Here is a 15,628-nt window from a genome sequence, read left to right as displayed (position 1 = left end):
CATTTGACAGTTGTGTACATTTGCAAAACCACCAACACAATAAAAATACAAAACATTTTCATTATCCTAAAAACATTCCTTGTTCCCCTTTGATGACCATCCATCCCTCCCTTCACCCCCAGCCCCAGGCAACCACCAATCTGATTTTTGTCACTGTTAGTTTGCATTTCCAGAATTTCATATAAATGCAACTATTCAGTATGTTATACCTTTATGTATGGCTTCTTTTACTCAAAATGACTTCAATTTATCTGTGCTGTCGCACATGTCAGTAGTCATTGCTCCTTACGGCTGAATAGCACTGTAGTAGTCATTTATGGATATGCAACATTTTGGATATTTATTCACTTGATGATGAACATGTGAGTTATTTTCAGTTTGAGGCCATTATGAATAAAACTATCCACAATCAAGTATAAGTCTGTATGGGACATAAGTTGTTGGTGCTTTTGGGTTAAATATGGGGAGTGGAATGACTAGGTTGTAATGGTAGCTGTATGTTTTAACTGCTTAAGAGCTTGAAAACTATTTTTCAAAGTGTTTCTGTCATTCCAAATTTCCACTTGCCACAAATGATTTCCAGTTGCTGCACAACTTCCAACATGTGATGCTGCCAATCATTTCGATTTTAGTCATTGTAATGAGTGTATAGAGGTATCATTGTGATTTTAATTTGTATTTCCTTAATGGCTAATGTTGAAAATGCTTTCTTGTCCTTCTTGGCCACACCACATCTTCTTTCATGAACAACCTTTGAATTTGTTGCAATTTTTTAATTAGATTATTTGCTTTCGTATAATTGGGTTGTAAATGTCCTTAAATTCTCAGGATACAAATCTTTTGTCAGATATCTATTGCAAATATTCTCTCCCATTCTGTATCTTGCCTTTTCATTTTGTTAGTAGTGCTTTTCAAAGGATGAGTTATTAATTTTGAAAAGTCAAATTTATCTTTTTTTTTTTCTTTTATACTTCATTATTTATGTGTCCTATTTAAGAAATCTTTTCCTAATGTCCTGGTATATTTTTAAAAAACTTTTAATGTTTCTTTATTTTTGAGGGACAGAGACAGAGCATGAGCTGTGGAGGGGCAGAGGGAGAGGAGACGCAGAATCTGAAACAGGCTCCAGGCTCTGAGCTCTCAGCACAGAGCCTGATGCGGGGCTCGAACTCACAGACTGCGAGATCATGACCTGAGCTGAAGTCAGACGCCCAACCGAGCCACCTAGGCACCCCTGTCCTGGTATATTTTAAATGGTTGCTCTGTATAATGGTATTTAGCATCTATTGTAAGGTTATCAACTTTTTTCATTTCCTTTTTGATTTGGATCAATTCCCTCTTGCCAGGAAATCATTCATTTACTCTAGGTAGTATTCTCTCTCTTGATCCTATTAATGGATACAATATCAATTGTGCTTCTTCTTACTCATTTCAAATCTTAATGTAAATTTGCTATCTCTTTACCTTATTTAAACTTATGTGGGGGATCTACTGGGGTTTTAAAATATTTTTCTACTTTAAAAGAAAAAGGATGGATTACTTTATACATCTTGATGCCTGAATAAATTTAGGCATGCTTTCAGATACAAGAGAAACCTAGAATAGAATGGCTTATGTAAAATCTGCTTATTTCTATCACCTCGCAAAAGTCTGGAGTTAACTTGCTATTAGTGTTGACTAAATATTGTCACGACCAGTGTCTCTGATTCTTTCCCCTAGGATTGAGAGAAGGTTGCCATGCCACTACCCCAGGCATCATGTGCAAGGCCAGAATGTGGGTAAACTAATGGCAGCAGCTAAATCTGTCCCTTTTTAGGAAAGCAAAGGTTTTCCCAGAACACACCTATCAGTGTTTTGCTTTTCCTGTACTGAGTCAGTCACCGGGCAAACTTCAAAAGATGCTAACAAAGTAAGCAATAAGGGAAGAGGATTGGAATTGCTTAGCAAACGCAACACTGTCTAAAACTGTGAAAGTCGCTATCCATGCCCAAGAAACAAATAATCACTTTTCCTAAAGATACACAACATATACCAAAAAAGACACTTAAAAATCTTCTAATATGTGAAGCTTAACTAAGACTAGAAACTCAGAAACTGTAATAGACAGACATATTTAAACATGTAAAAAATAAAATTGTGTGAATGAGAAAATATATACAAAGTCAAGAGTCAAGCAATAGTTTTCTTAAGAGTTATTACCATTGACATACAAAAAGCTGTTACAAATTGACAATCCAAATAAATAAATAAATAAATAAATGGTATAAAAAGGCAACTCACAAAAGAGCAAGGTATATGGCCAAGAAACACTTAAAGAGGTACATTAATATGTAAATTAAAAGTAGTTATCACTTTGAAATCAGAAAACTTCTCCAAGTTAAAAAGTAACCACTATTTTTAGTATAGGGGAAACCGTTTTATACACTAATGTTGGAAATATGAAATGCAAGTCTTACTCCACAGAGATCTGGCAATTTCTTTAAATAAGAAAACACAGATGGGGCGCCTGGGTGGCTCAGTCGGTTGAGCATCCGACTTTGGCTCAGGTCATGATCTTGCTGCAGTTCATGAGTTTGAGCCCAGCTTCAGGCTCTGTGCTAACAGCTTAGAGCCTGGAGCCTGCTTTGGATTCTGTGTCTCCCTGTCTCTCTTCTCCTCCCCGGCTCACACTGTCTCTCTTTCAAAAATAATAAACAAACATTTTTTAAAAATTAAAAAAAAAACACACTCATACGTGTGCACACATATTAATGGTCTATATGACCAAGTAAAAAGAAAACTATGAAGTTGACAACCATTGCTCATATGGTGACAGACTGTTGCAGTGGCTGGAGTTGCTAGAAGAGTGGACAAAGTCCAAAATTCAGTAAATAAAACATGTCACATTTACATAGTTTTATGTGTGTCTACACACACGTATGTGTTTCAACGTATTTAATTAAAAGAAAGGCTGATGTCTGGTGGGGACACTTCTGTCAATGAGTTGGCATTGTTCTCCATTGGGGTCTTCATTTAGTGGGCTCCTTACCTGAGTATTGTCTTCTCCTACCTCTATATTATCTCTACCGCCTTGAGGATCCGCTCCTTAGAGGGGAGGCAAAAGTCCTTCTTACTATGGCAGCACCATGTTCACATACGTATGGCCCCTCACTCACTGGGGGAAGACCAGCTGGTCTCTGTCCTGTATGGTGTTGTCATTCCCGTGCTAAACCCCATCATCTGCCCTTGAAAGAATAAGGACATCAGAAAGGCCTTGAAAGTGGTGGCAGAAAAGGTAGCAGCCTTCAAATCTCATTTCCCTTGACTTGTACTGTTTCTTTTTCTATGATGATTAGTAATAGAAAATTACCCTACTGACACAATCTGGTTGTTTCTTGCCAACATTACTAATAAAACTCTAAGAATTAAAATTTCAATGATAAAACAAATGGGGCAAAATGTTAACAATAGATGAATTTGGGTAAAGGGTTACTATATATTTTTTGTACTCTTCCTATTCTTGAAACACTTCTATCTGTTCTATGTTTTAAATGATTTCCACATAAAAAGTTTAAAAAGTTTTAAAAAAGGCAATTATTGGGCTGGCCTATTTGTCCCCACTGGTTTGAGACACAGGCATGAAATTTAACCAATAAACAAAATGAACTATATTTCTTGTGAAATTTGCTTCTATGGGAATACTTCTTCCTGTAACAAATTTAGTATCCTCCCAGTATGAAGTTTATGGCATTTTAAGAAAATGATGTATTTGGGTGCACCTGGGTGGCTCAGTCGCTTGAGCACCCGACTTCAGCTCAGGTCATGATCTCACGGTTTTTGAGTTTGAGCCCCGCATCGGGCTCTGTGCTCTCAGTTCATAGCCTGGAGCCTGCTTCAGATTCTGTGTCTCCCTCTCTTTCTGCTCCTCCCCCACTCATACTCTGTCTCTCAAAAAATGCATAAATGTTAAAAAAAATTTTTTTTAAAGAAAATGATGTATTTGAAAAGAAAATTTGATGTATTAAGAAATGATTTAATTCTTCTCCATTGTCTATGATGTCCAGTAAGATACAACTCATGGACAAAGACTTTTTGACATACAGCAACTCTGTAGGATAATTTACAATTGGTTCAAACTTACATGAGAAGCCTTTCTCATTTTCAGAAAATACACAATTTCACTCATGCACAAATACTGAATACTGAAAACTGGTTTCTGAATGAAGATATTTTCACACAAAGTGCATTAATTTTGTCTACTTCCAGCAGACATTTTATGATGATTTCTACGTGGTTCTTCAAGGAATTGCTTTTATAGGTTTCCCTCTCCAAAATGAGTTTCCGGGAAACAATAAGCTTTTGGCCTGTTATTTCTCTCATGTGTGAATTTGCTGATGTTCAGAAAGCTGACTTTTCAGCAGATAATTTTTCTGGTTATTGTATACATAAGGTTTCTCTCCAGCATGAATTCTCTGTTATGTAATGAAGTAATGACTTGTGAATGAAGCCCTACTCACATTTACTAAGATAGAAAACTACTCTCTCCTATGAATCACCTGGTATATAAATGTTGGTTTGAGTTAAAGTTTTCTTACATCTACTGAATTCATGAATAAGATTCCTTTTAAAAACTAAAGTACATTGCTAATTAAATTTACATTGTAAAACTTTTTAAAAAGTTCTGCTGTAAATACAAATGAACTATATTATAGTTCTGGCATAAAAAGATATGTCTAATTCACACTACTCTCCTTCTTGCACATGCATCCAATCTATACTATCCTTGGAGTTCCATCTAAGTAAATTAGCTCCCCCCATTCCACCCAGAACTGTTCCATCATCCATTCCCCAATTTCCAGTGCCCCTTCAAATATCTTCGTGAAGGCCCACAAAAGGAAGTCTTCCTTTCTCCTAGATGTTACCATGTTGACAGAAGGTAACATATCTTCTTTTTTTGGCTTAGTAATGTAGAATTGTTGCATGTATGTATGTATTTATAAAGTTTATTTTGAGAGAGACAGACAGACAGAGAGAGAGAGAGAGAGAGAGGAGGAGGGACAGAGAGGGAAAGGGAGAGAAGAGACAATTCCATAGGCTCTGTAACGGCTATGCAGAGCCGGATATGGGGCTCAAGTTCACAAACCATGAGATCATGACCTGAGCCAAAACCAAGAGTTGGACACTAACTGACTGAGCCACCCAGGTGCCCACATTTTTTAAAAATGTGCTTGGGTGGGGCGCCTGGGTGGCGCAGTCCGTTAAGCGTCCGACTTCAGCCAGGTCACGATCTCGCGGTCCGTGAGTTCCAGCCCCGCGTCGGGCTCTGGGCTGATGGCTCGGAGCCTGGAGCCTGTTTCCGATTCTGTGTCTCCCTCTCTCTCTGCCCCTCCCCCGTTCATGCTCTGTCTCTCTCTGTCCCAAAAATAAATAAACGTTGAAAAAAATAAAATAAAATAAAATAAAAATGTGCCTGGGAATAAACAGGTTGAGAATCACTATCTCAGTGATCCTTCTAAATTAGTCTTTAAAATCCTTATTTTCAAACCCCTGGGCTCATACACCAGCCTTCATTAACTTAATTTCCTATTCATTACCCAAAGGAAAAAAGCCACACTATTAAAAAAGAAACATGACAGTCTCAATCTCCTTTTGCCAAAGATTGGCAGCTACAATAATAAAATCTGATACCACCACAGTCAGTTTTCTCTTAGGTTTCAAAGTTTACAAAATCTTCAACAAAACAGTAAATGCCTTAACTTTTAGCCACAAAAATAGGGAATGGTGTCACAAATCAGTGCATTTTCACTTTTAAATTAGCTTGGAAAATTCTGGTAATTTAAAAAATATATTTCTGGACTCCACACTCCTTAGAAAGGAACAGCTATTGGGGTGCCTGGGTGGCTCAGTCTGTTAAGTGTCCAACTTCGGCTCAGGTCATGATCTCACCATTTGTGAGTCTGACCCCACTCAGGCTCTGTGCTGACAGCTGGGAGCCTAGAGCCTGCTTCAGATTCTGTCTCCCTCTCTCTACCCCTGCCCCGCCTCCACTCTGTCTCTCTCAAAAATAAATAAACATTAAAAAAAAAAAAAACTTTAAAAGAAAGGAACAGCTATCTCAGGGCATTGAAAACTTCTGCTAATGATTAGACAGAGCAGGTAGTACAGACAAGTACTTCCTTTGAGAACTAAAAATGGTGAAAGAAAATATTAAATATACTTAATTTTGTGATGGCACTGGAGAGCTACCAAGAAGTGAGAAAATACAGGAATAGGATTAGAGATAAGACATAACCTCTGGAGTCTGGGACTATTAAAAAGAGGTGTTTGCTAATTTTTAAAGCAAATACCGAAGAAGAGAGGTTAAGACAGTTTTTAACAAATTTATGGACTTAATGGGACAAATACTAAAATTAAGTTCCTTCACAGAATGAGGCACCTAGAAAATCTCCCCAAGTCCTACATCTCTAGGGTGAAAAACACCAGACAAGCCTTCCCTGGGACTGGAGCCCAGTCTCACACTCTCAGTACAAGACCGGACAAAGACAGGCAGGGGTGCTTATGCTCTTGCCTAGTCCTACCTGTTAGAGTCAAAGGCAAATCTTCTCTGGAAGATGATACCATCCAGACCACCTCAGTGTCTCTGCAGTGCCTAATATATAGTGCCTGGTAGCTGATTTAAAATTACCAGGTATAGGGGAAAACAAGCATTACCAAAATCTGAAACAACGAATGGAAAAAGGTTTACAGAGGGTCTAAATAATGGGGCAATCTCTAGACAAAGCAGAGGAAGACATGAAGCAGAAGCATACTTTGTATAGATAATAGCAAGAAATTTCCCAAAAGGTAAAGAAAAAAACCACCAAGCTACAGATTTAAAAAAAAAAAAACACAGCAAACCCCAAACAAGCACACAGAAAATCACACCTAGGCATGCCACTGTGAACTGCTGGCAGCCGAAGATAAGACAAATTTTGAAGGAGGGAGAGAAAAGGGAAAAAAAGCACATTATCTTCAAAGGTACTTACATTGAAAGCTTATTTAAAAAAAAAAAAAAAAAAGGAAAACATATATGGATTAATATAAATGAACATGGACTCAAATGACTGACCACATCAACTACACACAAAATCCAAATGCATGACATTAATACCATGTAAACCAAGAGGAAAATAAAGGAGCTAATGTTCTAGCTCCTCACCTCATCTGGAAAGTGGAGAAGGGACTCATTTATTTTAGCCTTCAATGAGTGAAGTATGCATACAGTATAAACATCTGATGCAGTAAATTTTAAGGCAAAAAAGAACATCAGTAGCAATAAAAACAGACATTTCATAATAATTAAGTTTCAATTAACCAGAAAGAGTGTAACAACTCTAAATCTGAATGTATGTAAAAACAAAGACTCAAAATATAAGAAAAAAATGGGTTGATCTACAGGAGAGACAAATTCATAAATATTCTGGAAGATGAAACACTGCTTTTACAATCTGTTAGAAAAAAAAAGATTTAAAAAAGTCTGTAAGAATACAGAGGGTCTGCAAACACAATCAGATTAATTTGTAGACACTGGGAGGGGACAGAGGATTACTCTTCCGAAAGTGCAACCCTGTCTTCTTAGAAAACAAACTCAGATGTCAACAGTAGTGTCCCATAGTCACCTGGCACGTAATGGACATGCAGAGAATGTACCAACAAAACTTCCATGGAAGGAAAGAATTCTAGGTTTTGAAACCCATTTTCTTAATTTGTCTCTTTTCCAAACAGAAATTTTAAAAAATATAGACTTCTGTGGATGAGGCGGACAGTCCAAAGTGCTGACCTCTGGATCTGTGACCTGAGTCCCATGGCCTCAGGGCCAGTCCTGAGGTGACAAGTAAGGAGTCTGTGGGGCTGCTGTCTACCTCATTGGTCACTCTGGGGACACAGCTGGGATAACTTTATGCCTCTTGGGTGTGAGTTACCTAGGCCATGGCAGGGAATTAATAAATACAGGAACATATTGGTTAATAACTAAAGAGGCCTATGAATATTCAAGTAGGCCTGTGGTTCTGATTACCAATCTCAAAGTCAAATAAAAAAAGTGTTTATCCAAATTTCCACACACTAATAGATACTATAAATAATAAATAAGAGTGGCTTCTTCCAAAAGGGGGGGGGAAAGTCCTTTCTTTGTGTCTTTAATGTCAATTTTCACAAAAAACCTCTGGCTTCTCTTCATTATAGACCTGAACTGTCTATACTTTTGCCTTGATTTCAGTGTCCTTGGACGATGAAAAAATTTTTTTAGCTCTCTGCTCATTAAGAACTTCATTTAGTCAATATCGAATATTTTTGCTACCCAGGGCGTGAGAAGCTCAACAGCCCTGAACTTATGAAGCTGCTTCTCCACAATATGAAACAAGAAAGACTAAGTCCTCTCCTTGCAGATTTGCTATTATTTCCAGGGGCTTGACAATTCCAGTACCTGTCCGGTAACTAAGTGTGGCCATCACACATCGCTTAAGCTCTTCCTCCCAAGTATCTCCCGCAAACGTGTAGCTGGACATCAGCTCTGTAATCCAGACATTCCTACTTCTGACCAGAGGTAAGGTGGCTTTGGTTACCTCCTGCTTCTTAGTCACATGGTAGCCTCTCATTCCTTGGTATCCCCACACCATGATTGTGGCACTGGACATGCTACTTTCCCAGTGTCAGATTTCTGATGTATCCTGAGCTGTGGCCTCCAGTTTAAGGCTTTCTTAAAGTCACTGCCTTTATAGGTCTTTTGTTTAGTATGAATTTTCTGGTGTTTAATAAGATTTGATCTGATAGTGAAGGCTTTTCCACACTCAGCACATATAAATGGTTTCTCTCCTGTGTGAATTCGATGATGCTCATGGAGTTGTGACTTCTTAATGAAGGCCTTCCCACAGTCACTGCATCCATAGGGTTTCTCTCCAGTATGAATTCTCCGATGCCGATTTAAGTGTGATTTCTGGATGAAGGACTTCCCACATTCAGTACAAATATAGGGTTTCTCTCCTGTATGAATCCTCTGATGCATAATTAGTGTTGATTTTCTTGCAAAAGCTTTCCCACATTCGCTGCACTCATAGTGTCTCTCTCCAGTATGAGATTGCTGATGTATATGGAGGCCTGACTTCCGAGTGAAGGCTTTTCCACAGTCACTACATTTATAGGGTTTCTCCCCAGTATGAATTTTCTGGTGCGTAAACAGATTCGATCTGTCAGTGAAGGCCTTTCCACACTCAGCACATCTGTAGGGTTTCTCTCCTGTGTGAATTTGCTGATGCACATGGAGTTGTGACTTCTTAGTAAAGGATTTCCCACAGTCACTGCATTCATAAGGCTTTTCTCCAGTGTGAATTCTCTCATGTGTAATAAAATGTGACTTGTGGAAGAAGGCCTTTCCACATTCAGTGCAAACATAAGGTTTTTCTCCTCTGTGAATTCTCTGATGCATACTTAGTGTTGACTTCTGGATGAAGGCTTTCCCGCACTCAGTGCATTCATAATGTCTCTCTCCAGTGTGGCATTTCTGATGTATCCTGAGCCGTGACTTCCAAGTGAATGATTTTCCACAATCACTGCATTTATAGGGTTTCTCTCCAGTATGAATTTTTTGGTGTTTGATGAGATTTGACCTGTCAGTAAAGGCCTTCGCACATTCAGTACATATATAAGGTCTCTCTCCAGTATGAATTTTCTGGTGTATAATGAGATTTGTCTTGTGGGTGAAGACTTTCCCACATTCTGTACATATAAAGGGATTCTCTCCTGTGTGAATTCTCTGATGCACATGGAGTTGTGACTTCTTTATAAACGATCTTCCACAGTCACTGCATTTGTAAGGTTTCTCTCCAGTGTGAATTCTCTCATGTGTAATAAAATGTGACTTCCGTATAAAGGCTTTCCCACATTCAGTACATACATAGGGCTTTTCTCCCGTATGGATTTTCTGATGCATACTTAGTGTTGATTTCCTTGTGAAGGCTTTTCCACATTCAGTACATTCAAAGTGTTTCTCTCCAGTATAATTTTTTTTATGTATATTGAGGTTTGAATTCTGAGAAACATTTTTCCCACATTCACTGTATTCATAGGGTTTTTCTCCAATATGAATTCCCTGGCATCTGAACAGATCTGACTTCTGGATAAAGGCTTTTCCATATTCACTGCATTTACAGTGATTCTCCTCAGTGTGAGTTTCCTCATGACTTGACTTGAGGCAAAAGTCCTCCTCATATTCAGTGCATCTATAGGGTTTCTCTCCTGTAGAAGCCTTCTGAGGTACAGCAAGTTGGGGCTTCTGAGTGAAGACTGTCTCATATTTGCTGCATTCATGCTGTTTCTCCTCAGTATAGATACTTTGATGTGCAAAGAGGTGTGACCCCTGGGTGAAAATTTTTACAGAATCAGAAAATAAATTGAGATTCTTCCCAGTATGAATTTTGTGATGTTGAATGAGAGCTTGCTTATGACTCAGAAGTTTCTTACACTGATTATATTCACAACCATTCATTTCTGTATGAGAATTCATAGGAGTGAAAATATTACCATATCCAATAATCTTATCAAGATTTTCTATTGCATTGTTTCTATAATTACATAAGCTTACAATAGGCTTCAAACTCCTTCCAAATGAGTCATAGTTCTGGAGTCTTTTTCTTTCAGGAACAAGGTATGTGTTTACATGATCAGTTTTCCCAGTGTCCTTATATTCACAGTCTCTCTCATTAGCTACTGTTTCCTTGTCAACAAAGGCGACATGACTTACACTTTTGTTCTGGTATTCCTCACATCTCTCCGTCTGTTTGTCATCTTGCCACGATTCTTCTAAAATGGAATAATATGGGTCATCTCTTGTAAAGAGATTAATTTTCTCAAACCGTATTGAAACTTCTTTAGACGTTCCCTGCTGTAAAGTTTTAAAACCAATATCCCCATCTAAAAAAGAAGGAAAAAATAAAAGACACAAAGAAGAGTTAAGAACATAGAAGGGATAATATATATAGGTGATTTAGGGTGAATACAGAGAACTGTGAGAAGCTTATATAAATTTAACAGATATGTATGCAAATATATAAAACATAAATAATACAGGATTTGTAATAGATTTATATGTGGGACAGCAGTAAAATGAACCCTTACACTACACTTACTAAACAAGCAGTGGCAGCTAGATGTGCCAGGCACCGTCCTAAGTTCTATACTACCTCACGTAATCATCACACCCTTTCGCGCTTGGTGTCACCCTTGTCTTTATTTTACAGACGAGGAAACTGAGCCACAGAAGAGTCAGGTAATTTGCCTAGATCAAATGTTTAGTAATTGGAGAAGATGAGCCTCAAACTGAAGCCATGTCAGCTCCATGTACATTAGCAGAAATACACAGTAAGGTGTCAGAGGGGCAAAGTGACAAACTATGTGGCCTAAAAGAAATGTATGGGTCTAGCTTCTTATCATCCTTATTATTCTTATCCTATTATTCTAGTTATCCTTCATCCACTAATCTCCCACTTTCTCTTTCCCTATTAATCACTGTGCCCTAAACACCAATTTATTTATGCACAGTGAAACTACTGCAGCTTCAGTCATTCTGACTTAGCCAAATGGCAAAAAATATCTATGATTCGATTCTTTGTTCTGGTTTGGGGTGCAGAGATACATGCACTCAACAGGAGGCATATAACAGCAGACAGGGGTGGCTTTCTGAAGCAGGGCCTGAAAGCTGTCAATCAAAACCTGTCCTCTTCCTTTCTTTGGTTTACAAACCCACTGAGAGAAGAATTTGTCATGTGTTAGATAATAGGCAGTAACGTCAGTTGGGATCCATATACCTATGACAGGATAAACGTGGTGTTTTGAACAATGAAATCTATTAGTAGCACCTAAGATGAACTAGTAAAAAAATATGGAGGTAGCACATCCAAGTAAGGTTAGAATAAACTAAAGGCTTGAAGAAATATAGACATGGTTTTGAGTAAGAGGAGGAGGGCATCTAAGTGATATTTTCTAAAAGAGAAAAGTTAGTAAAAAGAGCAGAAAGAATTATTTGAGAAGATGTATCACAGGGAAAGTAAAGAACCACAATAGAACATGATGAAATTTTGAAAGGTGAGCTATCTACTCTTAGCATGCTGCACTGGACCTGCTCTTCCTTCATATAAGCGGCCACCAGATGGACCCTTAAATGCAAAAGCCATCAGTCATTCCCCTGAGTATTCTATACAAGGGCCAATGCTTGCTTGAGACATACAATCAACAGTGACAGCATTAAGATTCGTTTCCCTGAGCTGAGCCTAGTGATGATCACAATTTATGCTGGAATTGAGACCCTTCATTTCAATCTGAGACACACAACTGGCTCTAAATGGCAATTATAACTTTCAACTTGGGTTGGTTATACATATGACAGAGGCTCACAGGACTCAGCAAATGTAGCATAAAGCAGCAAAGTTCTAAGTATGTAGTCACCAGCAGGCAGGTGAAACTGATAGCAAAAGAGAAAAAAAAAAAGACCCCTGTGGCACTGGTGATCATCTTGACATCCTGCTCACTGCACCAACTGTTAAGCTGCCTGCAAAGAAAGGATGGACCCCCACCCCAAATTTGGTTCAGATGTCAAGACCAAGGATGTAATACACACACCAACAAGGTATGAACAGGTTCATTACTTAGCACAAGCAGTCAGGCTGACCACTCCTGTGCAGCTTCCCACCAGCACCGAGGGAGGGAGCACCTGTGCTTTCTTGTAGATTTGCCCAGATGTGGGGCAGAAGGCAAGGAGAGAGGGGTGAGGCTTAGGAGATGTCAGCAGTCAGACATCAAAAATGAAGTCAGATGTGACACCTAAAGCACAAGCCACAAAACCAAAATCAACAAGTAGAATTGTATCAAACTTAAAAGATTCTGTGCTCACAGAAAAAGAAACCAACAACAAAATGAAAGGAAAGCATACAGAATGGGAGAAGATATTTGCAACCATGTATCCAATAAGATGTTAAAATCCAAAATAGATTAAAAAAACCCACAAGACTCACTAGCAAAAAACTAAATAACCTAATTAAAAAATGGGCAAAGGACAAGAATATTCTATCTAGCAAGGCTGTCATTCAGAATAGAAGGAGAGGGGGTGCCTGGATGGCTCAGGTCATGATCTCACAGCTCATGAGTTCAAGCCCTGCATCAGGCTCTGTGCTGACAGCTCAGAGCTTGGAGCCTGCTTTAGATTCTGTGTCTCCAGCTCTCTTTGCCCCTCCCCTGCTTGTTCTCTCTCTCGTTATTTCCCTCTCACTTTCTCTCTCTCTCTCTCAAAAAAAATAAACATTAAAAAAATTAAGAAAAAAAAAGAATAGACGGAGAGATAAAGAGTTTCCCAGGCAAACAAACTTAAAGGAGTTCGTGACCACTAAACCAGCCTTGCAAGAGATCCTAAGGGGTACTCTGTGAGTGGAAAGCAAAGACCAAAAGTGATAAAGACAAGAAAGGAACAGAAAAATCTGTAGAAACAACAAAACAAGTAATAAAATGGCACTAAATACATATCTACCAATAATTACTCTGAATGCAAATGGATTAAACGCTCCACTGAAGATACAGGATGTCAGAATGGATAAAAAAAATAAGACCCTACAAGAGACTTGTTTTAGATGTAAAGATAGCTGCAGATTGAAAGTGAGGGATAGAGAAACATTTCCCATGCAAATGGACCTCAAAAGAAAGCCACAGTAGCAATATTGTTATCAGACAAACTAGATTTCAAACCAAGGGCACTATATCACCATAAAGGGGCCTATCCAACAAGATCTAACAGTTGTAAATATTTATGTCCCCAACATGTGGGCACCCAAATATATAACACAATAACAAAAGTAAAGGAACTCACTGATAATGATACCATAATAGTAGGGGACCCTAACACCCCACCTACAGAAAGGGACAGATATCTAAGCAGAAAATCAACAAGTAAGCAATGGCTTTAAATGACACACTGGACCAGATGGACTTAGCAAATATATTCAGAACATTTCATCCTAAAGCAGCAGAATACATACAGTTCTTCTCAAGTACATACGGAACATTCTCCAGAATAAATCACATTTTAAAATACGTGGAAACAAATGAAAATGAAACACGATGGTCCAAAACCTTTGTGATGCAGCAAAGGCGGTCCTAAAAGCAAAGTATATACCAATACAGACCTACCTCAAAAGAAAAAAATCTCAAATACACAACCTAACTTTACACCTAATGGAGCTAGAAAAAGAACAACAAGCAAAGTCTAAAGCCAGCAGAAGAAAGGAAATAATAAATATTAGAGCAGAAATTATATAGAAACAAACAAACAAACAAACAAAAAAGACGATACAATGGATCAATAAAACTAGGAGCTGGTTCTGTAAAAAAAATTAATAAAACTGATAAACCCCAAGCCAGACTTATCAAAAAGAAAAGAGAGAGGACTCAAATAAATAAAATCACAAATAAAAGAAGAGAAATAACAACTAACACCAAAGAAATACAATTACAAGAGATTATGAAAAACTATATGCCAACAAATCGGACAACCTGGAAGAAAAGAATAAATTCCTAGAAACATAAACCACTATAACTGAAACAGGAAGAAACAGAAAACTTACACAGACCTACAGCCAACAAAGAAACTGAGTCAGTAATCAAAAAACTTACAACAAACAAAAGTCCAGGGCCTGATGGCTTCACAGGGGACTTTTTTTTTTTTAAGTTTAAGGGGAATGTGGGTGATGGGCATTGAGGAGGGCACCTGTTGGGATGAGCACTGGGTGTTGTATGGAAAGCAATTTGACAATATATTATATGTAATATTTAAAAAATTCTCTCTCTCCTCTTCTGCCCCTCCCCCACTTGTGTTTTTTCTCTTTCTCTCTCTCTCTCTCTCAAAAAAAAAAGATATATGACAGGCTGACTGGTACATGAAAAGATGCTCACTCATCATCAGGGGAATGTGAATTAAAACCACAATGCGAGGGGCACCTGGGTGGCTCAGTCGGTTGAGCATCCGACTTCGGCTGAGGTCATGATGTCACAGTCCATGAGTTCGAGCCCTGCATCAGGCTCTGTGCTGACAGCTGAGAGCTTACAGCCTGCCTTGGATTCTGTCTCCCTGCCCCTCCCCTGCTCATGCTCTGTCTCTCTCTCTCAAAAATAAATAAAAACATTAAACACACACACACACACACACACACACAATGCAATATCACTTCATGCCTGTTGGAATTTCCATCATCAAAAAGACAAGAGATTACAAATGCTGGCACAGATGTGGAGAAGAGGGAGCCCTTGTGTACTGTTGGCGAGAGTATAAACTGGTACAGCCACTGTGGAAAACAGTACAGAGGATCATCAAAAAATTAAAAATAGAACTGTCATCTGATCCAGCAATTACACTTCTGGGAATATATCCAAAGGAAACAAAAACACTCATACAAAAACATATCTGCAACCCCACATTCCCTGCAGCAATATTTACAATAGTCAAGACATGGAAACAACCTAAGTGTCCATTGATGAATGAATGGATAAAGGTGTAGTGTACATATACAACAGAATATTATTCAGCCATAAAAAAATGAGGAAATCCAACCATTCGCAACTACGTGGATGGATC

The 15,628-nt window shown here is 38.3% G+C and overlaps 1 protein-coding gene across 6 annotated transcripts in view; it reads right to left on the bottom strand.

Moving 5' to 3' along the window:
* Window positions 1-5,438: 5,438 nt before the first annotated feature.
* The window catches only part of ZNF484 (zinc finger protein 484), a 32,855-nt gene continuing 22,665 nt past the window's right edge, over window positions 5,439-15,628 (bottom strand). For all 6 annotated transcript variants that reach the window (XM_027041304.2, XM_053205438.1, XM_027041307.2 and 3 more), the window contains one exon: window positions 5,439-10,926. In XM_027041304.2, the coding sequence (XP_026897105.1) occupies window positions 8,612-10,926 (2,315 nt within the window). In that variant the 3' untranslated portion in view covers window positions 5,439-8,611. The remainder of the gene's footprint in view (window positions 10,927-15,628) is intronic.

This window comes from Acinonyx jubatus, chromosome D4 (assembly GCF_027475565.1).
Source record: "Acinonyx jubatus isolate Ajub_Pintada_27869175 chromosome D4, VMU_Ajub_asm_v1.0, whole genome shotgun sequence".
Taxonomy (NCBI): domain Eukaryota; kingdom Metazoa; phylum Chordata; class Mammalia; order Carnivora; family Felidae; genus Acinonyx; species Acinonyx jubatus.
The sequence above is the reverse complement of the archived record's forward strand: the minus strand, read 5'-3'. Positions and strand labels throughout refer to the sequence as shown.